The 26,534-nt window shown below is 61.1% G+C and overlaps 1 protein-coding gene and 1 long non-coding RNA gene across 3 annotated transcripts; one reads left to right on the top strand and one right to left on the bottom strand.

Moving 5' to 3' along the window:
• Window positions 1–2,250: 2,250 nt before the first annotated feature.
• Window positions 2,251–4,407, bottom strand: LOC113883908. Its single transcript, XR_003508760.1, has 2 exons — window positions 3,437–4,407; window positions 2,251–3,328 (listed from the first exon to the last, which is right to left on the bottom strand). It is a non-coding gene; the product is annotated as an uncharacterized LOC113883908 (long non-coding RNA).
• On the top strand, window positions 4,392–26,520 carry RAB40C (RAB40C, member RAS oncogene family). 2 transcript variants are annotated; one of them, XM_027528061.1, is made up of 7 exons: window positions 4,392–4,479; window positions 5,198–5,416; window positions 17,513–17,573; window positions 18,022–18,082; window positions 23,658–23,735; window positions 24,037–24,259; window positions 24,774–26,520. In XM_027528061.1, the coding sequence occupies exons 2-7, from the start codon at window positions 5,275–5,277 to the stop codon at window positions 25,052–25,054; spliced, it is 846 nt and encodes a 281-aa protein (XP_027383862.1). In that variant the 5' UTR covers window positions 4,392–4,479; window positions 5,198–5,274; the 3' UTR covers window positions 25,055–26,520. The 2 variants fall into 2 exon arrangements, with proteins under 2 accessions (XP_027383862.1, XP_027383863.1); XM_027528062.1 differs by lacking the exon at window positions 4,392–4,479 and adding an exon at window positions 4,540–4,625.
• The last annotated feature ends 14 nt before the right edge of the window (window positions 26,521–26,534 follow it).

Here is a 26,534-nt window from a genome sequence, read left to right as displayed (position 1 = left end):
TGTAACTTCTCACCAGGAGACAGCCGGCACGTCACTTCGCGCCCTTCACCAGATCCCCGTGGCTCCCAGCTTCCTGCAGCCGCTTTGTTGAACTCATACTCTGATCATCAGTTGCCCCTAACTGTGCCCTGAAAGGCCCACTGGGCCTCCTATCTTGTGGGCCCAAGGCCTGACCTACGTACCCAGTGCACGGTGAGGCCAAGGGAGACTTGAGAGGCTGGGGCAGCTGCTTCCCCCTCTCGCTTTGCCCCCAAGCGTCCCCAGCCCCGCTCTGCCTGTCCTGGCACTGGGGTCCTTAAGATCCTGCCAGTCACTTCTTGGTAGCCTGTCCCTACATTGGGTTCGTCTGATGATCCTGGGCTTCGGCTCCTGTGCTCTTGGTGGGAACACGCAAATGCCACTGTGACCTCAGGCATCGCCTTGGGAGGAACACCGAGTCTGCCCATCCCTGTGAAGTCAGCCTGACACACCAGGGCTGCCTCTGCAAGCTGCTGTCCCTTCCACGTGACAGTGACCAGTAGAGAGATACCACGGCCCCCTGTCCTGTCCCTCCTCCTGCTCTGGCCCACTGGTTGCAGCGTCCCCTGCTGGTTCTTGCTGGGCGTGCACATACTCCAGCGCCCTCCATCTGAGGCACTTCAGTGGGGCCTCTCTTGGCAGCAGGCCCAGGCCGGGGGTTGGAGGTCGAGTAACCAGCGGGCCAATTGTTGTGACTTGTGTCAGTCACTTGTGTGACTCACCCCATGGGTGGACCCCAGGCCCTACTCAGTGGGGAGGGGGAGACGCCCCAGACCACTTCTTTGTTCCCCCTCTCTGGATAGAGTCTGGGTCTGGGGGCCTGGCCCCTATCCTGGCCCCGGCCAGTGGATGGGGGAACTGCAGGGGACACCGTCAGGCTCTTCACCAGAGGGGCCCAGAGTGACCCTTGACCACCCAGCACCTGGGCGCCTTTGCGGGGCTGACCCAGGACTCGTGAGCAGAGGGCTGTTCTGGGCTGCTGTGTCCTTGGCCTCAGGCTCCTCAAAGGTCATCCCTGCAGAAATGCATGAGCTACGTGGAGGCCAGCTCCTCCACCCACAGGGCCTGCTGGGCTCAGGGAACGGCACCCCTCCACCATCCCTCCCTTGTCTGGGCCCCCTGGCTCCAGACCCTGTGGGTTCTTGCCAACCCCTTCTGCCCTGGGGCCAGGAGGTCAGAGGCCAGAGAGGACAGTGGCACTGGAAACTGTAAGTCCACAGGACAGGAGGCACCTGGGAGGCTGCTGCATCTTTCTCCCAGGACTGGACTCCGCAGACAGGTCTCGGGTGGCCGCGCCTGCTGCACAGGCTGTGCTGGTAAGGACCCAGTGGCCTCACTTTGTCCTGGGTAATGGAGAACCAGGGAGTGGGGGCCCCCAGTCCTGAGGTACAAAGGGTGGTTTTGACTTAAAATTCTCTTCAAAGTGGGATAACAGTTTCTCACCCACCATCCCTTCCAAGCAGCCTCAGACTCTAAGAAAGAAATGTCACCACCAGTGAGGAGTGACTTTCGAGCAGGGAGAAGGCAAGGCCAGGCAGAGGTGGGCTCCAAGGTTGGTGCAGTGACCTCTGCAGGAGAGGCTTGGCTTGGCTGCGGCTCCCCAGCCCTGCCAGCTGAGGACTAATGAGACTCCACCCACGGGCTGGCATTTCTGCGAACACTGTGTTGTGGGAGGATGTGCCTTGTCTTGGCATGCTGGCGGCCCTGTCTGCCATGGGCCAGCATCCAGGCTATGGCTGCTCTGTAGATTGAGTGAACCAGATGGCCCTGCTCACCCCCCTGCCCATGAGTGCCCCAGAGCTAGGAGGGTACCGAGCCTCTCCCTGCAGGCAGGTGAGAAAGGGCCCGGTGCTCACCGGGTGCTGTGCACCCAAAAGAGCGACCAGGCCTCCTTAGGAGGCCTCCCCAGGTGCCCCACCAAAGTGAAATGACAAGAGTCCACGCGGCTCACTGCAGGTTATCTGCAGCTTGTGGGGGTGGTCACTCAGTCGTGCCCTGGCCACGCAGAGGTCTGCTCCCTGTGAAGACCACCTACTGCTGGAGAATGGCCCAGGCTTGGTGACCCGCTAGGAAGAGTTGCTGGTGCCCTCTTGCTCACCTCCTGGACACGTGCCAGTTGAGCTGTCCTCGGGGCCTAGTTGCTGTGCTGATGTGCTTGTCCCCTCTGCATGCAGTCTTTCTAGGGAGCCCCAACACACATGGCCTCTGCCAGTGCGGGTCCTTTTCACTGACTTACTGTTTTCAATGTTTTTATTAAGGCATACGTTACATATTACAAAATTCACCCATTTCAAGTGTACAATTCTTGAGTTTTACAAAATATTTGTATTTGGCCACACTGGATCTTAGTTGTAGCATGTGGGACCTGACCAGGGATCGAACCCGGCCCTCTGCGTTGGAGCACAGAGTCCTTGTCACTGGACCACCAGGGAAGTCCCTACAGTCACTGGGTTTTCAATAGCTTTACCAAGTAGTGTAACCGTCACCAGTTAGAGCATTTTCATCATCCCAAAGAGACGTTGTGCCCAGGACGCAGGCACTCGCCGTTTCCCCTCCCCCAGGTCCTGGCAACCACTGATTACTTTCTGTGGACTTGCCTAGTCTGGATGTTTCATATAAATGTAGTAGGCATCAGCACTTTATTCCTTTTTAAGAATGAAAATCTGTTGTGTGGATACGCCACATCTTGTTTATCTGTTGATTTGCTGATGGATGTTTCAGTTGTTTCCACCTTTTGGTTACTGTGAGTAATGCTGCTGTGAACATTCATAAGCTAGTTTTTGTTTAAGAGTATGTTTACATTTCTCTAGGAGAGGAATTGCTGCATTGTATGGTAGTTCTATGCTGGACTTGTAAAAAATTTTGTTTATTTTTGGCTGTGCTGGGTCTTTGTTGCTGTGCAGGCTTTTCTCTGGTTGCAGAGAGAGGGAGCTACTCTCTAGTGGTATGCGGGTTTCTCACTGAAGTGGCCTCTCTTGTTGCGGAGCACAGGCTCTTGGCCTCCCAGGCTCTAGAGGCTTAGTAATTGTGACGCATGAGCTTGGTTGCTCCGTGGCATGTGGAATCTTCCCCGACCAGGTATTAAACCCATGTCTCCTGCATTGGCAGGTGGATTCTTTACCACTGAGCCACTAGGGAAGCCCATATGCTAAACTTTGTTAACTACATGTCATGTGGGAATATGTTCCCGGGAAAATGTTTATTAATGAGAACACCACTCTCCATCCCCAAAGGAAACCATGTTGTCCATTTGGTGAGCATCCTTCCAGACTTCATCCTGTGCACACATTATATTTCTCTACACACAAATCTAGAATGAAACAAATTAAAACTTTAAAACATTCCTGTTAAAGTTACACTGGGTATAACTGTACTGTCATTTGTCTGTCTTCTCAGGTCAGTATTGTTCGCGGTTTACCTCAATGACTGAAGGGGCGGCGTAAACCTGGTTGATTTAATGGCACCCTATCCCGGGTCTAGGCGGTTTCACCACTTTCACCATCACTACAATGCTCTACAGTGATTCTTTGAGCTTGTTTCTGACAACTTCTCCAGGCTAAACAAGACACGGGATTATTAGGCTGTCCAACCTCCCTCCCAGAGAGCTGTTCCCCACATCGTGGCCCACATGTGACATTGCTGATCCAATGGGGAGAAGAGTATTATTTTGCTTTACTTTCCATCTTGAAGAGTAAAACTGTTATCTTCACACGGGTTCACACGCATTTCTAATCCATCCTGTAAACAACCCCAAAGTCACTTCCTCCTGGAGGCCCCCTGGTCAAACCTCAGAGCCCCACGCCCCGGCCCTCTTCCTGGGCCCCCCACCCGGTCACAGCAGCTACGAGCCGGCAGTGCCATCTTCTCTGGAGCCGGAGGAAAACCAGAGCAATGAGCCCGCCATTCCGCAGAGTCCGGCCATCGGAGCCCCGCTGTCTAACTGCAGGCCTTGCCAGGGGAAAAGCAGAGGCGAAGGACCGGAGCGGACCTGCTGCGCTGGGGGCCCTGCGCCCCCGTCATGACCCGCGCGTCCCCTCGCCGCCCCCGAGCATCCCCTCCTCACCGCCGCCCAACCATCCTCACCGCCGCCCAACCATCCTCACCGCCGCCCGCCGCCCTCCTCGGTCCTCCGGGCCCGCCCCCTCCTCACACCATACTTCACCGCCCCGGCGCCCACGCGGGAGCGGAAGTCCCGCCTCCCGAGGCCACTCCGAGCGCCGATTGGCTCTCCTCTCCGCGCCACGCCCCCTTGTCGAAGAGTGCAGCTTCCGAGGGCGCTGAAGCAAACAGGCCGCTCCGTCCCGTCCGAGGTTTTCGTGGGGGCAGCGGCCGCGACTTTCCCGAGACCCCAGTCTTCCCGCGCCTAGCCGCCTCACCCCGTCTTGGGGACGGCCGCCGTCCTGCTCCGTACGCGGAAGGAGGGGCGTATGCAAACAACCTGGAGCTCCAGGCTCCTGATTGGTGAGCATCTCGGAAGGGGGGCGGGCTCAGAGGCCGAGACCAATGTGCGGGTGGTCCAGTTGCTGTGGGAGGGTTGCTGCAGCGGCGGCCAGTGGCGAAGTGGAGGGCGGGCCGAGGAGCCGTGGTAGCGCGGGGTAGGGTTGCCGGTGAGTCCGCGATGCTCTGTGGGACGCAGCGGGGACGGCGGGGCTGTGACGGACGTGCAGGCGGACCAGTGCTTCCGGGAAAGCGGGCGGCAGAGGGCCAATGGCGACGGCGGGAAGGCGGGGCGCGGCGGCGGGGCGGAGCATCTGCGGGCTTCTCCGCGCGGCCTGGGAAGCGGTGGGGCGGGGCATCTGTGATGGACCTGCGCTCGGGCTAATGGCCGCGGGGAGGGGGCGGGGCATGACCGACGGCGCGGGGGCGGGGCGGCGGCGGGGCGGGGCGCGCGAAGGTCTCGCGGCGAAGTCTGGGAAGCGGGGGCAGGGGCTGGGGGCGCCCGTGGTGCTGAAGGACGTGGCCGCCGGCCAATGGCCGTGGGAAGGGGGATGACGGACGACCAATGGCGGCGCGCGGGGCGGGGCGGGGCGGCGGGGCTGAGCGGCGCCTTGCGGGAAGCGGCGGGGCGGCGGCGACGCTGAGGCGAGGAGAGGAGAGGCCCGGCGGGGGCGGTGGAGCAGGTGTGGGCTGGGCGGCCTCGCCGTCCCCTAGCCCCACTCATCCGCGCCGGCGCCCGCAGGTCGGCCGGAGGCCTCCGCCGCCGGGCTCCGCGGCGCCGTGGGAATGCGGGCGAGGCCCGCGCGCGCGTGAGCGACGATGGGCACGCAGGGCAGCCCGGTCAAGAGCTACGACTACCTGCTCAAGTTCCTGCTGGTGGGCGACAGCGACGTGGGCAAGGGCGAGATCCTGGAGAGCCTGCAGGACGGCGCGGCCGAGTCCCCGTACGCCTACAGCAACGGTAAGCCGGCACCTGACGCCGCCCGGCGACCTGCGTCTGCCTGGCCGCGGGCCGGCGCCGGGCGGGGGCCGGGGATCAGCGCCCTAGCTCCCCGGGGCCCGCCGCGGCCCGCGGCGTCTCTGGGGCGGAGGCTTGGTCTCGGGCCTCCGAGGAAGAAGGGCCTTGCTTTGGCCGCGCGGCCGCTCCAGGTGTGCACACCTGGGCGTCCTCAGAGGAAGGCGGTTGGCTCCGGGCTCCGGGCTCCGAGCATCAGCACCTTGTGCAGGAGGAAAACGCGCGCTCCTGACGGGATTAAACGTTCTGTCCACGTTCCCGGACCTGTGGCCCAAACACGGCACGTAGGCATCGCTGGCATCTGCCTGGGCTTCTCTCAGCGTCCGCGGTTGACGGGGCAGCGCGGCCCCTCCCAGGCTCTGGCGCTCCTTCCCCGGGACCTTCGTGCTCCCGGCAAGGCTGGCTTTCCTGAGGAATTCTGCTTCTTGGCGTCCTCGTCCTCCACACTCTTTGTGTCTTGGGTTCTTGCGGAGGCTGTTTACTATCCTGTTGGCCTGTGGCGGCTAAGACTGTGGACGCTGCTCCTCCATCCTTTCCTTTCAGAACTGTCAGGGTCGTAGGGCTACCTGGGCTGGCCGGGCCCCCCCTGCTGAGGTCTGTCCCACCTCCCCGAGCACATGCTCCCAGCCTCAGCGAGAGTAGGGCCCTGGGTTCGTTTTAAGGGCAAGAGGGCCAGCGGGAGGCCACCACCGCCACTGCTGGGTGTCTCCAGGCGCGGATGGTGGACTCTTGAGTCACCTTCCCGGAGCCGATGCCCAGGAGGCTGGTGGTGCGTATCCGGCAGATCCCGAGGCCAGGGCGCCATCAGGGCAACAGAGGTTTTCTCAGACGAGACCTCTGCTGCCGAGGGTCCTCCTGCCGGGTGTGGTGAGCACTGGGGACACAGCCACAGGTGGAGAGGGGACCCGCCTCCTTCCTGTGACAGGCGGAGCGCTGCCTGAGGCGTGGAGACGGCAGGGACTCAGGGACTCCCAGTGGCCTGGGCCAGTGCGGGTCAGCCAGAAACGGTGAAGGAAGCCTCTCACGGGTGGTCCTCTCGATCCCCGCTCCCTGGGAGCTCAGATTCCTTTCTGCTAACACCCCGCCATGGGGCCAGAGGAAGGGTCCGTGCCTGTGGCAAGACTTGGCTCCTGTGGACCGGCCGCTGGGAGTTGCTGGCACAGAGGCAGCTGGGAGTTGCTGGCACAGAGGCAGCTGGCGGGAGGCGCCGGCGGCCCAGCGTCTTCTCCCCAGGGCTCCACAGACTCCGCTCCCACACTGTCCACACTACTGGGTCCAGTGCTTGGAAGCCTTCTGCCGCCCCTCGGGCCCTGCCCGTTCACAGAGGGCAGTTCCGCCCTTGGCACCCTGGCTCCCACAGTCTTCAGGGTTAGGGGTAGCGGGAAGACACATCGTCGTGACGCACCCATGTTCTGGGAAGCTGGAGAAAAGGCACAGCTCCGTCCTCACTGTCTGCTCCTGGTGTCAGTGCTGCTGAGTGTGTGCCTCCTTTGAACCTGGGGTGTGGGGGAGGGAAGGAAAGAGATGGAGGGGCCGGAGGGGCGAGCTGGTTTGAGGGGTGGCCTGCCCGGGGTCTGCCCTGATGGTTATTTCTCTGTTTCTGCGACCCAGTGTGGTGCCGCGTCCCTGGACAGGCCCAGCTGTTCCTGGGGCTGGAGGTTGGTTTCCATCCTCAGTGCCGACCCGGAGCTGTCGTGCTGGGGTGTGCCCCCTGCTCTTTTCTCCGTTGCCTTGTCCCTAGTGTTGGCAGGAGACTTGCGCCTGGGAGGCACAGCGGGCAGCCTGCTATGGCACCCCTGGGCTCATGGTTACCGCCCAACCTCTCCCAGTCTCTTCTCTTCCTTTGTGTTTTCCTGGGCACCGCAGTCTGGAGCTAAGTGATTTCGGGGTTGCCTTCCCTCTGTCGGGTGCCGGGTTCTGGGGTGAGAGTGCAGCGGCAAGCCCTTCTCACACTTGTGCTTGCACCCTTGGCTGCATCTCCACCCTGGGCCTGGGCCTGGCTCTTCTCCCCGATGACCACAGTCCTCCACTGCAGCTCTTCATATCTGCGGTGCAGCCCAGGAATTGACCAGGTGCACAGTGGCTGCTCCCTGAAGAGGTGGCCACTTGCCTGGTTTGGGCGTGGGCAGTACTTAGTGCGGGGGACACACCTTTCACAGGGCCCAGGACCACATCAGTTGGGACATCATCCCTCGGTCGCTTGGAGAATGTGGGGAAGATGTCAGTGTCCGGCACCCTGACCTGGAGCGTGCTGCAGAAGGAACGCGGGAGGGAGGGGAGGTGGCGCTGGGCTGACTATGCTGACCTGGGCGCTCTGGAGAGCACGCTGGAACTGCGTGCGGGTGTCAGAGACCATGCGCAGGTCACTCTCAGGATGGGCAGTTGGACTTCGTCAGTCCTTTGGGAACGAGCTGGGAAATAGAAGTGAATAAAGTGAAGTTGAGCTTCCCAGGTGGCACAGTGGTAAAGAATCCACCTTCCAGGGCAGGAGACACAGGTTCGATTCCTGGGTCTGGAAGATCCCCTGAAGGAGGAAGTGACACCGACTCCTGTATTCTTGTCTGGAAATTCAATAGAGAAGGCTGGCGGACTGCAGTCCACGGGGTCACAAAGAGCTGGACTGAGCAACTGGGCATGCAGGAAAGGTGAACTTGAACTCTTGAGTGTAAGGTGGTAACTGAGGTTTCTCAGTCACGTTCGGGATCTGGTAGTAATGAACAGGTTCTGGTGTCCATGGTGGACCATTTTCTTCTGTGGAGGTTGGAATGTCCGGACCCTCGTTGGCTGTGGACATGCGTCCTTCAGAAGCAGGGGGGCGGAAACAACGGTGAGGGAGACTGGCCCCGATGGGGGCGGTGGGCACCACCAGGAGCGCTCAGGGGATGTGCTCACACACGGGGAGGCTGCTCGGCAGGCAGGCTTCCAGGATCTTGGGTGGACTCTGCCTAGTTGAGTCAAGGCGTGCAGAGGGCATGGCAGAGAGGATGCCCGTCCTCAGACGGAAGAGCAGAGCGGGGAAGGCCCGAGCCCTGGGAGTGGGCTGGTTCTCTGCCCACAGCAGGTGCAAAGGAGTCAGTGCCAACCCTGGACACAGGTCTTTGTGCGGCTTAGTTGCTCAGTTGTGTCCGACTCTTTGCAACCCCATGGAGTGTAGTCTGCCAGGCTCCATTGTCCATGGGCTTCTCCAGGCAAGAATACTGGAGTGGGTTACCAGCATTTCCTTCCCCGGGGGATCTTCCTGACCCAGGGATTGAACCCGGGTCTCCTGCATTGGCAGGCAGATTCTTTACCCCTGAACCACCTGGGAAGCCCCTGGACAGAGATCTTGGCTGGTGATAAACATGTGTTTGTGAGCCCAAAAGGCTACCTGGTGTGTTCTGTGGGTTAGACTGAGCACGGCACCGTGGATCCTCAGTGGGCAGATGTCCTGGGACCAGGGCAGTTCTTGGGGGCATGAGCTGAGCAGACAGCCGGCTGCGCCTTCCCTTCCGGGGGAGCACCTGGTCCGAAGTGGGGAGGGTGCCTGCGGATGAGGGTTGTGCGCGCCTCTCTGGGAGGGATGGGGAGGGATGGTGCATGAGATGGGGTGTGCAGGCCTGAGAACGCAGAGACGTCCATCTGAGGGGCACCGAGGTTCCGTGTTCAGGTCCAGAAGCCACTGCGGGGGCCATGGGTGCTGCAGTGTGGCAGCGTTGCTGGCCACCCGCGCCTGCCCTGCGGGCCGTGCTGCCCCGGGGCTGTGGTGGCTCAGTGCTCTCCTCCCCGCCGTCTGGCCCCTACCTTCCTGGGTCCGATGTCTGTCCTCAAACTGCCTGATTCTGATCTTCCCACCGATGCAGTTTGGGCGGGAGGTGTGTCCCTGAACACAGGGCTCAGGTGTGACGTGGCTGCAGAGGCCTGTCAGCTGCGGGTGTGCACGCATGCATACACACACACCATGGGGCTGTGGTGATTTGACTTGGACCGCGTCAGCAGCACCCACATGCCTTAACAATGGGAGCAACTTGGTCATGCTGTCATAGTTGGGAGTGTTTTCCTCTCTGGCACTTGGCAACACGTAGGCTTCAGGGGGAGGACATGGGAAGACGCTCAGCCCTGAGGTGCAGCGGGATGGGGTGCTCGCCCATGAGCTCAGCACAGCCCAGGTCAGAGGATGCTTGCTTTCCCGCCGGGCGTGCAGCCACTTGTGTCCAGACGTGGATGAGCCCCGCTTCCTGCGAGTGGTAAGGCACCCACCCTGAGGAATTTAAGGGGCACATCTGCAGGAAAGCAAAGCTTTTTTCTTTTTAAAAAAAAAAATAAAAATGAAAAACTTGAAGCAGCCCACAGGTCTGGCAAGGACATATGGAAGTGGTAGGGTGAGATATTGTGGAGCCTTTAAAAATGCTGGTGTGGAGAAATAGTGAATGAACATTCAGTGGTTAGGAAAGCCTTTGTTATCTTGTCAAGGCTGTGTAAGACAAAGGGCAGAATCATCGGCTGAAACACTCAAGAACGTTAATGGTCACCTTTGAGTTTTGGGATTATCGGTAGGGTGTTGTGTTGTTTTTTTTAAATAACAAGTTTCGTGTGTGAAACATGGCTTGCTCTTCATTGACAGCAGAAAGCTTTTGCTTTGATTTGGTTTCATGTGGTTTTCAAGGTGTTAAAGGAGCCAGCCCATGACCTCCTTGGAGCTCCTCCCCAGCCCGAGTGCCCGTGTGCAAGGGCATCCGCTCTGTCCCCTCCAGGCCTGTGACGGGCTGCCGCCTGCACCTGTGGTTCCGACCCTGCGCCGCCGGAGAAGGGCAGATCTGCTGTGGTCAGCAGATCAGCGAGTGGCCCTGATCATGGTATGATTCAGGCCCCAGCTGCCCCACCCCGCGTCCCCTCCGGCCCGCTTCTCCTGCCTGAACTTCTGTAAGCGGAGCTGTACGACTTGGCCTCTCTTGTCTTCTCATTTCAACCAGCGGGTTTCCATGTCTGGGTCACCCTGAGGGGTGCTGGTGTGCGGATTCTGACATGTGTCTGGGCGAGTGAGCACGCGTATTTCCGTCAGGGGTGCGGTGAGTGCTGGGGGTGGGCACCGCCTGGCAGCTTTCCAGAGCAGACGTGCAGTTTCTGCCCGACGGGGAGGGCGTGAGGGCTGCGGGCACTCCACACTCACCGTGCTGAGGGCCGCCTCCTGGTAAATCCTCCCAGCAGGCGGGTTTTAGACCCTGTCGAGTTGTTACTAGAAACGGCCTGAGACCACCGCCCCAGTCATCCGTTCCCCCGGGCGCTCCCTGAAACCCCCACCCCGGTCACCCATCCCCTGGGCGCTTCCTGAGACTCCCGCCCCGGTCGCCCGTCCCCTGGGCACTCCCTGAGACCCCCGCCCTGGTCACCCACCGGGCACTCCCTGAGACCCCCGCTGTGGTCAGCCGTCCCCTGAGACCCCGGCCCTGATCTTCCATCCCCCAGACACTCCCTGAGACCCCCACCCCGGTTGCCCGTCCCCTGGGCACTCTCTGAGACCCCCACCCCGGTCACCTGTTCCCCGGGCGCTCCCTGAGACCACTGCCCCGGTCACCCATCCCCCAGCCGCTCCCTAAGACCACCGCCCCGGTCACCCGTCCCCCAGCCGCTCCCTGAGACCTCCGCCCCAGTCACCCGTCCCCCGGCCACTCCCTGAGACCACCGCCCTGGTCGCCTGTCCTCCGGGCACTCCTTGAGACCTCCACCGTGGTCACCCATTCCCCGGCCGCTCCCTGAGACCACCACCCTGGTCACCCATCCCCTGGGCACTCCCTGAGACCACTGCCACGGTCGCCTGTCCCCCGGCCGCTCCCTCTGCCGTCACTCGCCATCTTGCTGCTCTGCAGGCGCAGCAGTCAGTCAGATGGGGCTGAGTCCCTGTTCCTTTGCTGTGGACAGAGGGCTGTCCCAGCCCCTCAGGGTCACCTGCGCTCCTCACCAGGTCCCCCTTTCCACTCTGAGAGCCAGGGCAGGGCCCTCCTTCCATCGCATCTGTCAGACTCACTGGCCAGGGGTGCCCACCTCTGAGGACTTGTGATGACATCGGGCTGGGGAGCCTGGGGTCCTCTCCCTCTTGAGGCCCGGGACCCATCGTGTCGGCCGAGCCCTTCGCCCTGTGGGAAGCGTGTCCTCAGGTTCCAGGACTAGGACCACACAGCCCTATGGAAGAGTCTTTGGGTTGTTGGTGTTGGTCGGCTTTTGCAGGCTGGTCAGCGGAGCGCACGTCCGTGTTTCTGCCCCTGCCAGCACTGGGCGGGCGTTCCGCAATTGACATGCTCACACCTGACTCCAGAGATGGTGTTAGGAGGTGGGGCCTTCGGTAGGTGATCTGGTCAGGAGGGCTCCCTCGCCACCTCCGCCCAAGGACATGGTGGGCAGCCACCCCCAAAGATGCTGGATCCCCCGTGCTGAGTGCTCTCCCGGGCTCCAGACAGTGGGGGATAAATGTCTGCTGTCCATGAGTCCCAGACTGTGGAATTGTTTCAGCTCCGAACCGACCACAAAGCACCATGCACGTGTCTGTGGGGCAGGAATCTGGGCCTCGGGGGCTCTGCGCACTCGTGGGCCAGGCCAAAGGCCCGCTGAGCTTGAGTGTTGTCAGCGGTGGTGCCCGGCCTCCGTTCCAGGGCACAGGCCTCTCACCAGGAGCCTCCTGCTTCACGGAGCCGCAGGGCTGTCTGTGCAGTGTGATCGTGGAGTGGCCATCGTCACTGGGCCTTTCTCTGAGGAGCAGAAACCAGGTTTGACCGCCATCACTCTCGGGAGGACTGAGGCCTGTGCCTGCCTGTGAGGGCCCGCCACACTGCGGGAGACCCTCCTCTGCCCCCCGCGTGCCCTGGAAGGAGGCACACGTGGCAGAGAGAGGCCTTGCTGTCCCCCCCGCCCCCGGGGAGAGGGTGTGCAAGGGCTGGTCAGGTGTGTCAGGAGGACCGCTTGGCCTGGCGCTGCCTGCAGTGCCATGTGCGGCCCCCAGCACTTCTGCACGTCTGCCGCTGTTGCTGAACGCTGTTTCTGGTTCCGCAAGGACCTAGGCCTTTTTTGCCTTTGTCTGTCTCTGGGAACTTGGCGATATCTGGTTTTCCCTCCCTAAGGAGTAGCTCTGAGGAGCAGCGGCTGCCTGTCTGGGTTTGGGGCAGCACCCTGACGCTGGGCGTTGGCATCATGTTGGGTCCAGGAGGGGAGCAGCGGTCTGGGGGCCGTGCTGGGAGACCAGCTCCTCCCGTGCAGGGATGGCAGGGTGACAGCAGCCCCTCCATGCCCGGGAGCTGTGCGCCCGTGTCAGGCGCAAGGGAAGGCATTGATCAGCATTTTCTCTTTCGTTCTTAACCCAGTCTTCGTCACTTGTTTTTTTCTCACTGTTATGAATTTTTAACAAGTTGTCCTGTGGCTTTTCATCTTGTTGGGAAGTGCCTTGGTGGATATACACTAGAGCTGCCGATTCCTCTGTAAAGACTAAAGTTCAGATGGAAGCAGGGCTGGCAGGTTGTTTTGTGGGTGGGGCACCCCTCCTTGGCGGTCCTGCAGACGGGTCTGAGTTTAGCCTGGACCGGTGCATGGGAAATGCCCCCCATCCCCCAGGGGTCAGGCAGGCTGTGCCTGGTGGTCTTGCTCCTGAAAGCTGTTGCTCCCAGGGAGGGCAGAACCCTGGGCTTCTGAACACCCACGGACTTGGTTGGTGCGCAGGCTAAAGCTGAGAACTGATGCTGCTTGTCCCTTTCACCCTGCTGACCTTGTTATTTCACAGGGCTCGAGCGAAGGTGGGTTTTCTCAAGGTCTTTTGTCCTGCGTCTGTGCCCGCAGGTGTGGGAAATGTGGGTCCCAAGGGAGGATTGCCTGCTGCACTGCGGGGAGAAGGGCCCGAGGGAGGCGAACCCCGCACCAGGCCGTCCTCCACAGGAGGGCCCTGGGGCCGCGGGGGGCTCCTCCTGCTGGCTGGGGCCCCCTGGCCTTCCTCCTGTGTATCTGTGCACGTAGTCCCAGCCCCTGGTGCACTGGCTATCAGGGCCTAAGGGGTGCCCGATAGACTCCCTGATCACCAGGACGTGGGCACCTGCCAGGATGGGACCTGAGCGACCTGCCTCCTCCTCCCAGCCCTGCTCTGAGCACCTCTGGGGAGGGCGGAAGCGTCGGTGCCGGGCAGTTCCTGTCGCATCCCTGCCTCCCGGGCTGTGCGCCTCCCTGCCGGGCGGGTCCCGTGGGCCAGGGGACGCGGGGTCCCAGGCGTCGGCCCTCCCGGACAGGTCTCTGCAGCATCCCCTTGACTGTCCTGAAAAGGAGTGGAACTAGTGGATCACCTGCTCTGCCCACACTCGTCGCTACGGCACACACGTCCGTAACGTGGAGCAGGACAAAGGGGCGCGGGCGGAGTCGTAAGGTGGTTGTGGCCGAGTGAGGCAGTGCCTGGGGACAGCCATGCGACGCTGAGAAGGTGACGGTGAAAATGGACCTGGTGACGGTGTCACTGTGCATGACGCGATTATTTTTGAGATGGTGAACAGTTCTTGTTCAGATTCTGAACAAGCCACAGACGTATGTGATTCATAAAGTGGAAACATCCTTGTGAAATGTCGGACCCTACGCGATGTTAAGGTGGGGTCTCAGCTGTGAACACTCGGCCGCAGCGGGGGCGCGGGGTGGAAGTCGACGCTCAGGCTGCAGTTCCTGGCTCAGGGCTGCGCGTGGTGGCTGGGGCCTGGCGGAGTGAGGCATGCAGAAGGCCACCGCGTCAGGTGAACTGCGCCCCCTCAGAAGCCCCGGGGAGCAGCAGGCAGACGTCCCGTGAGCCCCCAGGACAGAGGGGCCGGCCGTTTAGGAGGCGCAGAGCTGAAGCCTGGGCAGCCAGGGGCCAATGGGGACACAGCCGGCCTGCTCTGGCCCCCAGCGGCCTCCTGAGCCCTGTGTCCATTGGAGGAGTGTCTGCAGTCCCAGGCCCCTGGCCAGGTCCTGTGGGGACTCCTCCCCGTGTGTGAGGTGCCCTTGCCCTGCCTCTGTGTGCGCTGGGCAGTCGTCTTGTCAGCTGGGACTGGTGGTGTTCTGTGCCCACCAGGTGTTACATGCATCCCATGAAGCTGCTGGTCCTCGAGGATGGGCGGGGGACTGCAGTTCTGCTGGGACAGGTCCTGAGGTCACAGAGGGGGTCCGGGCTGGGAAGCCGTGAGGTCTAGCGCTGTCCCTGCAGGAGGCGCTGCCTCTGCGGGTGGGCCTCCCTTTGCACTCAAGTGTCTGGGTTTTCTGAGTCTGTTACGCACACTGTACGTTTCTGCCCAGGTTTGGCGGGTGGGTGGGTGAGCGGCAGGGTGAGCTTGAAGAGCACACTTGAGATGTATTTTAACCACGCTGTGTGGTTCGTGGGATCTTAGTCCCCGGAGGGATATGGGACCCCCACCCCTGCCGTACAAACACAGCGTCCTAGCCCCTGGGCCGCCAGGGAAGCCCCTCCTTGAGGTTGTTTAGAACCTCCGAGGGAGTGTGTCAGTCTGCCGGCTTCCTGTGTCTTCTGCAGAGCTGGGCCCCTGGCCATTTTCAGCTGGACCCCGCTGTCTGCCCTGAGGATCCTCCGGCCCTGGGGCGGGCTCCTGGGTCGGAGTCCCACTGGTTCCCGTCCGTGGGCCGTCTGGCCCAGCCGCTGTGCGTGGAGGCGGTGCTGCAGGGAAGGCGGAGCTGGTCCCTCTGCGGTGCCTGTGCCCAGCTCTGCGAGCCTGTCCGCACAGGGCCCTCTGTGGCATCTGGCAGCGCTTTGAGCAGAGGCCCTGAAGGCTGGGTGCTGGCCGTCCTCTTTGGAGTTGAAGTCCTGAGTAAGGAGTTGGGCGGGCTCAGGCGGGGGGTGGGCGAGGTGCCCGTGTGCACTGCCCCAGGGCCACAGAGGCTGGCGTGCTCCCCAGTGGCTTCCTGTGCCCTGCTTCCTCCTGGGCCCTCCCTGGGTGCCCGCTCCTCCCTGCAACTCCAGGCTGGCCCCCCGGGCCCTGGTCCACTGGCCACAGTCCTTTCGTGGGGGCGGCCTCAGGGTGGGTCCCCATGGCCAGCACCCACTGGGCTGAGCACCCACAGAGGTGACTGTCTGGAGCGTGGGCCATGGGCGTCTGTGGCCTTCCCGGGATCGCTGTGTCCAGCACTGTCTTCATAGGGTCTGGCTCACGCAGCCGGAGAGCCCGGACCCTCTAAGGTGTCCAGGGCCAAATCTGAGCTCCGCGTTTAACAGAGAATTCCAGGAGTTCCCACCTAAAAAAGTGGGTTGTCGGCAGACAGTTGAGGGGAGGTGAATGCACAGGAAAGACGGTGGAGACACCCGAGTTCTGTGTTTCTTTAGCTCGAGAGTGCGTGTGGAAGAATCTTCTCTTCTGTCTTGAAAAAAATTGTGGCTAAATATAGGCCACGTAAAATTTATCATTTTAAGTCTTTTAGGTGTACAGTTCAGTCGCCCTCCCAGCACCTCCAGAGCTTTTCCACTTTCCCAGCTGGGACTCCCCGCTGAGCACCTCTTCCCCCACGCCTCCGGTCCTAGGCGGCCTCTCTCCGTCCAGTCTTCGTCTGAGGCTCACGCTCCAGGGACCTCGCAGAAGGGGTCAGGCAGTGCTTGTCTTGTGTCCGGCTCGTTTTACTGAGTGTTCATTCCCGTTGCAGCATGTGTCAGACTCTCCTTCCTCTCTGAGGTGGGATGATACTCTGTTGTACAGATGGACCGCGTTTTGCTGATTCATTCTTTCATCTTTAGAGACTGGGGTTGTGTCTGTCCTTTAGCTGTCGTGAATAATGCTGCCGTAAGCATGCGTGTGCGACACGTACATGTTGGATGGATGTTCTGGATTCCTTGGCGACTCTGAGTTTAATTCTGAGGGAGCGCCGTGCTGTCCCCCTGGCGGCGCCATCTTCCAGCCCCACCAGCAGTGCTCACGGGTTCCAGTTCCTCTGCCTCCTCACCAACACTGCTTGTTTTCTGCTTTTTTGATAATAACTATCTGATGGGTGTGATGCGGTGTCTCATACGGCTTTGATCTGCATTTCCCTAGTTCATGTGATTATTAGCTATTTGCATATCTTCTTTGGAGAAACATCTCTTTAAGTCTTTGGTCCACTTTTTAACTGGATTCTTTTTGTTGAGTTTTAAGATTTCTTTATGTTTTCTGAATACTGGTCCTTTTTCAGATACGTGATTTGCAAGTATTTATCATGTCCCATTTTGTGGATTACGTTTTCCTTCTGATGAGTGTCTTGATGGGTGGGAGCCAGGCTTTGACATGTGGCCAGCAGTGAGTGGGGTGGAAGGCCCTCGGGCCCTTCGTGCAGCGCTGTGGTGGAGTCTGCCCACGTGCAGAGTCTGCATGGAAAATGCCCATTTCCAAGCCTCCCTGGAACAGGTGTCGTGAACAGTCGAGAACCTGGATGCCTAAGGCTCCAGGGAGGAGGACGAAGGACCCAGCTTTTCGGACACCAGTTGAAGATCTTGGTGTAAGGCGATGCGTCCATCACTGTCCCTGCCCCTGCCAGGGACGGGACTTATTTAGCTTTTTCCGCATGAAAGTATGAGAAAGTAATAAACAGGGAACTGCTGTATAACATCAGAAACTAAATTCAGTATGTTATAATAACCTATGACAGAAGACTCTGAAAAAGAACAGATAACCGTGTAAAACTGAGTCGCTTTGCGGTATAGCTGAAGCAATTGTAATTCAACTATACTTCAATTTTTAAAGTATTCAAAAAATGAAAAGTAAAGACGTGGCCAGCAGAGGTTCTTTGAGAGCTTTCCAGAGAAGAAGCATTTCAGATGCCGCTTTGTCATTAACAGTGCTCCAGGCACACTCCAGTTGTCAGCACCTGGGTGGTGGGTGAGCCCAGGAGCTCAGAAACCCATTAGCTCTGAGAAGCGTGTGACGTGGCCAGCGCTGAGGCCAACCACCCTCCCTTTGGCTGGCGCGTTGGCACCCCCTTGGGCCCCTGGGATGACAGGAGCCACTGGGCTCCCCAGCTGCAGCCCTGTCTCCTCTGGGCCGCAGAGACCGGGTCCTGGTCAGGCGAGTCTCTCACCCGCGCTCTGCTTCATCGCAGGGATAGACTACAAGACAACCACCATCCTGCTGGACGGCCGGCGGGTCAAGCTGGAGCTCTGGTGAGTCGGGCTGCGCGCCGAGACGCCTGGGCGGGGGCTGCTGTGCTTCCCTTGTTGCCGGGGCCAGGGAGCGGGGTGAAGTCAGTCGGGTCCTTAAGGAAACCACCAGTATAGCAGCCGTGTAGACACGGGACCGCATGTGACGCAGAGACCAGAAGGTCAGGGCTGCCTGTCCTGGCAGAGCCTGGCTCCCTTTTGCCCATAAAGACGTGTTTCCAGGGGGCCCCGGCCCTTCCCTCCTTGCCACTACCAGATTCCACATTGAGGGCGTTTGGAGACCCTCGCAGTTGATGTGTGACTTCCCCCGCACTTGAGTTCTCCAGCCCCACAGGGCAGTCTTCTGGAGTGTCCAGGCCAAGGAGGTCTGCAGGGCACATGCAGAGCGGGAGGGGCGGGGTCCTTCATGCAGGTGGGCTCCCATGGGTCGCATCCCCCCACTTTGTTTCAGGGACACCTCGGGCCAGGGCCGGTTCTGCACCATCTTCAGGTCCTACTCGCGGGGCGCACAGGTAAGACCTGCACGGCCATCCTCCATGGGGTCTGCAGGGCTGTGGCACCCTGTGCAGGGCGCGGCAGCTGTGGGCTCGGGGCCAGCCCTGTGGGAAGGGCTGCTGCAGATGCCAGAGGGCGGACACGGGTTGTGGTGGTGGGCCTGCAGGGAGGAGCTCCGAGGCTGGGCTGTGTGCAGTGCGGGGGCTCCTGGGGCCCTGCTCATCCCTGTTTGTCCTGGGCATCTCCTGGTGGCCTGTGTGCCAGCCGTCAGTGTGAGATTTGAGGCTGCACGGAGGGAAGCAGCAGTTGTGTGAATAGACCAGCTGCCCACTCTCTGCCTTCATGAGGGGACTGGCTTCAGGGGACCTGTGGGGGGCCCAGGCTCTGACCAGGTGGGGCGTGCCCCCCGATGGTGGACTGGACAGTGCAGGCTGGGCCTCCTCTGCTTGGTGAGCAGGAGCTGACACGTTTGCAGGTGCCTCTCAGGAGCGTCCGGAGCGCCGCTCCCTACTGCGGCTGGGCGTGTGGTGGATAGCCCCATGGCGGGGCTCCTGGCTGTGCAGGCCTCCACCAAGGTGCGAGCAAGGGTGCTGCTGCCGACCTGCTTAGCCTGGCGGTCCCACCTGGAGCGGCTGCTCCCAGACGGTCAGAGCCGGCAGCCCGCAGACTGGCTGGCACCAGCGCAGACACAAGGGTGCGGGGGCCTCCCCACAGCCCAGGACCGCGGGAGAGCGCGGGCGCCCAGGAGACCTCTTCTGTGGGGGGGTCTGACGGGGAGTCTACTCGTGCACGGGGCAACGGGTGTTGGGCCTGAGACCACAGGCTTCTTGACGAGGTCTTTGTTCTTCCCGTTGCTTTTGAATGTTTCCCAATTTTTACGATGCACCCATTGCTACTCTTTCAATAAAACAGGAAATGAGGTGGGGGGTGGGTAGTTACCTCGGTTTATGGGGATAGGGCGATCGGGGAACAGCAAGGAGGCCCTGGGGGCCCCTGAATGCAGGCCAACTCCTCTGGGACGGGCGTAGGCAGGTTGGCTGAGGGCTCACCTGCGGGGACCTGGGGAGGGGAGCGCGTTCCGTGTCCACTTCTCTGCAGGGCAACGGGCGTGGACGTGTCACTCATGCTGACTGTGCTAGTTCCGGAGGCTTCTGTTGCTTCTGGGCTGGAGGAACCAGTCGTGGATCCTGAGTGTGTCTCCGGCCCGGGTGGCGGGTGGGGGTGGGTCTCCAACTGGGAAGCTGACCTCAGGTCTCCTGCCTGGTCGATGCCCCACGCTGGCTGCAGCGTGGCCCGTGGGGCCCGGGGTGCGATCAGCAGCTGCTCCTCCCCAGGTCCTGTCTGTCCTGTCGCCCTCCTGCCCTGGTGCAGTCCCCGGAGGCCTCACAGGCACCCGGGCCCCACAGCCGCCGACGCAGCCCTGGCTGCACTCATGTGTCTCTTCCTGGGAGGCCCTCTCTGTCTCAGGTCTCCTGACTTGTGACCCTTGTTTCCGTTGCTGAGGTCTGAGGTGGCCACTTGTGGCCCAGGCGGCCAGCGCTCCCTGCGTGGGGGACCGTGGTCCCCTGTGCCAGTTCCCATGGGCTGGGCGTGTGGGGGGAGCCGGGGACGGCAGCGTCCTGTTGAGCTGGGGCTTGGGATCAGCTGGGTTAGCACCAAGGGGAGCTCAGCCAGGCGCTGGTCTCCTGGAGACAGGTGAGTGGTCTGGGCACATGCGCCCTTCCAGCAAGTGCCAAGTAGGACACCAGCCTGGGTGGGGTGTATGCAGTTCATCTGCTCCCCTCGTCCACGCGGTTGTTTCTGGGCAGAGCTGTGCTCGCGCCGTGGGGCGTGGGCAGGGGCGTTCAGCCACAGCCTGTGGTTCCTTGGCCGCTGTACCACAACCGCGTGACTCAGCCCACACTCACTGGTAAAAGCCGCCCTCCAACCTTGGTCAGGTGGTGATTGCACAAGTGTGTGTTTGTCCAAACTCATTGAACAGGTCACACCTGAAATGCCTACGTTTTTTGGTGTGTAAGCTCAGTAAACTACCTTGGCAACAAGGGTGCACACGCCCACCCACACCTGGGAGGTTTTCTCTCGCAGCTCGAGTCACCCGTGTGTGCTCAGAGGCTCGCTGCCAATGTTTGTAACAAAATGAGGTGTGTCACCTGTGACCCAGCAGCCGCGCCCGCTGACCAGCCTGGTGCAAGAGCGTGGCTGCTGTGGGGAAGGGCCCTGGTGTGCTGGGCGGTTTGCACCAGGACCCTCTGTGGGTTAGGAGATGCCTCTGGGCGCCTGAAAGACAGCAGCAGGTAACTGGGGCGGGGGCAGGACCAGAGCCTCTGTCTCTACCATGGAGGCTTACTCAGTTTTAAGAAGCTGAGCCAAAGTTAAGAGAAAAGGGGAGAATACAGTAAGAATGTCTTTGCCACTCCTGTGGCTCTCTGAGGTCACAGCTGACTTGGGGGTCCTTTGGAGGGGTCCTAGTGACCAGGAACCTCATTTTGGGGTCTCAAGGAAGCCACCTGTGCTCAGTCCCAAGTGTCTTTCCTGCCAAGTCTGTGGTCCCTTTGGTCCCTGCCCACAGTTTGGCCGTCTCGCTGTCCTTCGTCCTGTGACCTTTCTGTCATTAGCCTGACCTGGCGGACACGGGTGGCGGTGGTAGGCAGAGACTGGCGCCAGCTAGGAGACCAGCCAGAGGCTCTTCAACAGCCTTGGGGTGCACTTGAGCCTGAACCCAAGAGATGGGCTTCTCTCCATTTGCTCGAGCTTTTAAACGTTACGGGTCCCCTCTTCTTCCCCACCTGCCTGCACTGGCTTGGTGGGTCTTGCGATTGGCTGGGGCCCGCTCGAGCTGCCGGTGAGGTGAGCTGTCCGTGAGATGCGCCTTGTGGGACCTGGGTCCCTGACCAGGGCTGGAGCCTAGGCCCCCTGCGTTGGGAGACTGAGGTCCTGGACCACCAGGGGGGCGCCTCTGGAGTTTCATATATGGAATCTCCTGGAATGGGCAGGTGGACTGAGCGGGAAGCCATCATCAAAGCTCCACTGGGGGAGGATGTCTGCGGATTCCCGTTCATGATGAAGATGACACTTAGGATGGATTAGTGCTGACGGAGTTACAAGGAGACAGAAGCGTGGAGATGGGGGTCTTGCTGCAGATCTGGTAGTGCTGACCTTGCCCCTGCATGGCAGGAAACCAAAGCAGAGTGTTGGCTCACAGCCAGCCAAGACCCCTTGAGTCAGGTTGGGTGAGACCTTCGGCAAGAACCGGTGGGACTTGGAAATAGCGTGCACTGTGCATTGGATGGCTTGGCAACCAGGACCACCCAGAGGCGCCCCGGGAGTAGGGTGTGGTGGTGGAAGAGCGCCACTGCTCCCGGTGCTCCCTGAGCACGGTCCGCTCAGGTTCTGGAGCACGGCAGTCAGCTTCTGATGCTTTAACAAGCCAGGACGAAATCACTGAAAATGTCCTGTTGGCATCTGGCTTAACGGATACGCCGGTTTCAGGGCTCCAGCCGGCGGCCATCGGGAGCACTCCCAGTACTGCTGCCTCACCCTGCTGGCCGCCGGGAGCTCAGGTCAGGCTGGTCGGAGCTCAGGGCAGCTGTGCCCACAGCAGGGTGGAGTTCAGCCTTTGGCCGTGGTCAGCACGTGGGCCCCCACAGCCTCAGCAGTCCTCGGGCTGTGTGGCCAGTGTGCCAGGCCCAGCTCTGGCCTTTGCTGGTCGGCCTCAGTGGCTGCTGGCTCACCTCCACCTCAGCAGTTACCCTGCAGACTGGCACGACCAGGCCTTTTGTTGCATGGCAGCCCCTGCCTCTCGCCCTGGTGTGGCTCCAGGCCAGATGGGGGCCTGACAGCCCCAGAGGAGGTGTCCCCCTCCTGAAGGACCCCGGAGGTCACGCGTCTGTGCTCCCTCTGACCAGGGCTGCACCCAGCCTGGACGGGGCTGTCAGTGAAGACTCAGTCACATGCCGAAAGGCTCAAGTGCTACTCTTAATTTGCAGTGAGGCACAGAAATGTAATGAGCAGAGCATTTTTAAGATACCCTTGTTGCTGTTAATTGAAAGTATAATTTGCTGGAGTGGAAAGAAAAAGACCAAAATGAAAATTTCTTTCCCTCCCCAGCTTCTTGGTCACTTTGGAGCACTGCTTTATTAACATGATGTACTAATGTAGATCCCTTTTTATATTATGTGTAAAATGTAACATTGATAGGTTAATAAAGATGCTTGAATCAAAAAATAAACATCACACAGGAAGCGTAAGCAAGGAAATAAGTCCCCGTCCAGCCCTTCCACGGGTGGTCACGTCTGTGGAAGCCTGTTCTGTGTGGTGTGTTTGTATTTCTGTTCTCTAAAACTGCCCGTGTATGGCATCGGGTCCGTGTTTGTCCCCTCGATGTCTGTGGTGCCCATGAGCAGTGTGGGTGAGCGCAAGTGCACCCTGCCCGCCTGGGGGCCTGGGGACCGCATGTTTAGTTTGTTGATGTTTGTTTTATGAGCAGTTCTGTGTTGAGTATCTGTAAAGACTCGACGCGGATGGCCCAGCCCTTGGTCCATGTGCCTTTTGGTGGACTCTGTCATCCCCCCACAGCGGGCGGCTCCCCTCCAGGCCCAGCGTGTCCCCTGCAGGCAGCTCCGCCCTGCCCTGCACAGGCTTTCCATCCCCCACCCCACCCCGGCCGGGGTGAAAGCGGTCTCCACCTGCTCCTTAGCAGGACCTCATCTGCCAGAATTCGAAGCACAGTTTCAAGGGGAAAGGCTTCAGAATTCCTCATTTTGAGATGGAGGGTGCCCTCCATCACAGCTACACTCTCCCCTTCCTGGTGTGTGACGGAGACGTGGGCTAGATGAAGGCTACTCCCTGCACAGGGAGGGCGTGAGCCATGCTGGTGGGTGGGTTCTCACAGAGCCTGTTTCGGGGTGGAACATGAGGCCAGAGACAGGGGTGACCCCGGGGCCCTGAGGCTCATGAGAGGTTGCCACCAGGCAGGCGGAGTAGCAGTCTCCGAGGGCTGTGGTAGGGAAGTCCCCGCAGCAGAGCCTCTGTGCGGAGGTCTTGGGGCAGCTGCTCCCGGACTCACGTCCTCTGCAAGTGTGGGTGGAACCGCTCAGAAACACCTCTGTTCAGCACCCCCTGGTTCCCCAGGAAGAGTGCCCCACACTGCAGTCCTGTGCGCCTGCCGTTCTCAGGTGGAGTGACTGTTAGACGACGTAGGGTAGCACGTGTGCTTGAGGAAAGATATGGAAAAACTACAGTTCTATCCCAGCAGATTCCCCACGTGGAGGGAGGCAGTACCGAACCCTTGAGGTCCCTGACAGTCAGATGGCCCCCAGCCAGACGGTGGACAGGGCATGCCACGGTGAGGAGACAGGTCGGGCTAGCTGAGCCCTGTGCACAGAGCTCCCCTTAAATGCAGGAGGAAGGTTCAGAGCTCATTTTCCACATCGCCGCCTGTTGGGTGAACTGCGTGTCCACCTGACAGCTTGGCTGGTGCCTGAGCGCCCCGGCCCTGCCCGTATGGGGACGGAGGGCTACGGGGCAGAGCCTGAACAAGACCCCGTCATCCGTGGGAACCTGGACCTCGTAAGACCCTCACTTGCCTTGCAGGGAATCCTGCTGGTGTATGACATCACCAACCGCTGGTCCTTCGACGGCATTGACCGGTGGATCAAAGAGATCGACGAGGTAGGTGTACTCCCCCAGACCCCCTTCCAGGGCCACACCCATCCCTGGCATGTGGGCCGACATCCCCCACTTGCAAAGGGAGCCTCTGTGGCCCCCACTTGCAGCGCCTCCCATGCCCAGGTTCTGTGCGTCCCCAGCCGCTGGCCGCTGGCTGCAATGGCACCACGGGTTGCGGTTCTGGGCCCCCAGGGGCCCCTCAGCACGGAATCGATGGAGGGCCGCCCTGCGAGCTGGGGGCTGGGGGTGGGTGCAGAGGGGCATCCTGCCACTGCACGTCTGCTGAGTCCTGCACACCTCCTAGCACGCACCCGGAGTCCCCCGGATCCTGGTGGGGAACCGGCTGCATCTAGCCTTCAAGCGGCAAGTCCCAACAGAGCAGGCGCGCGCCTACGCGGAGAAGAACTGCATGACCTTCTTCGAGGTCAGCCCGCTGTGCAACTTCAACGTCATTGAGTCCTTCACTGAGCTGTCCCGCATCGTGCTGATGCGGCATGGCATGGAGAAGATCTGGAGGCCCAACAGAGGTGAGGCGCGGGCGGGGCCCGGCTGCGGGGGCGGGGCCTGCAGGGGAGGGGCGGGGCCCGGCTGCGGGGGCGGGGCCTGCAGGGGGCGGGGCCCGGCTGCGGGGGCGGGGCCTGCAGGGGAGGGGCGGCTGCGGACTGACCTGTCCCACCGCCAGTCAGAGGACAGGTTCCAGGCCCCAGTCCCACCAGAGCAGAGCTAACGAGGTGGCAGGGAGGCTCAGTTCCCACCCAGGGTTATGGGCTTGGATGTCTAGCCGCCGAGCCCTGCGGGGTGGGGAGGAGACAGGGGCGGGGTGCCCAGTGGCTGCTCTGGGCTTGCCTGGTGTGGGGTGGGGGTTGTTCCCCTTCAGCAGCCCTGGGGGCTTTGCGCACCGCCCCTCCCAGTCCCCAGGCCCCTGCTCTGTCACTTGTGCTCATCTGATGGCGAGGTTGTCAGTTGCCACCAAGACCCCCCCCTTACCTCCCCACGACCTGACCCCTCATCATCTGACACCCCCGCCCCCCGCCCCCGCAGTGTTCAGTCTGCAGGACCTCTGCTGCCGGGCCATCGTTTCTTGCACCCCCGTGCACCTCATCGACAAGCTCCCGCTGCCCGTCACCATCAAGAGCCACCTCAAGTCCTTCTCAATGGCCAATGGCATGAACGCCGTCATGATGCACGGGCGCTCCTACTCGCTGGCCAGTGGGGCTGGGGGTGGCGGCAGCAAGGGCAACAGTCTCAAGCGGTCCAAGTCCATCCGGCCACCGCAGAGCCCCCCCCAGAACTGCTCGCGCAGCAACTGCAAGATCTCCTAGCCACGGGAGGGTCAGCCTGGGAATGCTCCTGGCGGGCTCTGGGCCCTGTGCTATGTGCCGGGGACTTTGGCCACATAGCCCCTCCTGGGAGGCATGGGGGACGCACCTGGTAGGCTAGTGGTCTCGGCCAGACCAGCTGCACAGGACAGCGGGGACCATGCTGTGCAGATGGTGGTGGAGCACGCCGGGACCCCAAGGAGCGGCTGAGAAGGGCCCCGAGGAGGCTGTGCCTGGTGATGGCCTGAGGACTGGGGCTAGGCCCCCTTTCTTATTTATGTAACACGTTTGTACATTTTTAAAGGACCAGCAGGGAAGCCTCTGTGCAGCCACGCAGTGAGCGCACGGCTGCTGAGGGGGTGAGCCTGGGAACATGGGGAGGGTGGTGAGGCTGAGACCAGAAGGGAGCCACCATCCAGGCTTGAGTCTGAACTCACAGGGCCCTTCACATGGGGTGTGGCTGCGGGGGCCAGCGAGGGTCACGGGGACCCCCAGCTGCACTGTCAGCCTCTGAGCACGGTGATTGGCGCACCTGCCCCGGGACGCTAGGCTGCAGCTCCCAGGGCGCCCACCAGCCCTCCTGGAGGACACCCTGTGAGCCCCAAGCCGCGGGGTCAGGGCCGGGGTGACGCGCAGGTCTCAGGTTTCTTGGGAAAGGAAGTGGGCACACCCCCACATCCCTCCCCCGCGCCCTCTCCCCACTCGGGGGCTGACAGCCTTGAGATTCTGTACCTTCAGTTCCATTTGTACCTGTTGCCACGCGAAGTTGGCTCAGCTTCTCTCCTAGTTGAGGACACAGCTGTTTGTAGGCAGGCAGTACTTGCTGGGCCTTGAGGCCAGGGTAGGTCTGGACCGAGCCAGTCCCACTTGCCCTGGAGTTTCTAGACCCTACTCTGGTCAGCTTCAGTTTCCTGGCCTTGGGTGGGATCCCATAGCTGCTCCTCACCCAGACTCACCCCTCTGTGAGGTCACACGTCACAATGTGAGGTCACACGTCACAAGAGCCTTCCTCACCCATTTCTTCGTGGTGGACACTGAGCCCCTCCTCGAGGACCCACCAGCCAGCCTGAGCTGGAGGCCTGGCTTCCTTCCGTCCGCCTGGCTGGTGACATGGCCACAGGTCACACTTGTGCTCAACTCTACCTCCTGCCTGTGGGCCCCTCCCTGGCCTGTGACCCCTTGATCAGGACTTGTGTGGTGGGTGCCCCGGGGGCTGCTGTCCTGGGAGGTGAGGTGGGGGGAGCCGCAGCATCTGTGGCCAGGCGCCCGGCTGCCAGCAGGGCCTGCAGAGGAGGCCACCCATCCCGGCTGCCGGCGGGCGCCCCTTTGGACTGTGTGGAGGGAACGGACGGGCCTGCGTTCACCGTGTCAACACTACCCTTTGCTGCTGTCCACACCTGCACCATTCCTGGGCTTGTCTTGGGACGGTTTTTTCTTCTTTGTTCAGTAAACATAATTCAGCTCTGGTCTCTGGGCTGCGTTG

Source organism: Bos indicus x Bos taurus, chromosome 25, assembly GCF_003369695.1.
Source record: "Bos indicus x Bos taurus breed Angus x Brahman F1 hybrid chromosome 25, Bos_hybrid_MaternalHap_v2.0, whole genome shotgun sequence".
NCBI lineage: Eukaryota > Metazoa > Chordata > Mammalia > Artiodactyla > Bovidae > Bos > Bos indicus x Bos taurus.
Note: the sequence above shows the minus strand (reverse complement) of the source record. Positions and strands in the feature narration are given on the sequence as shown.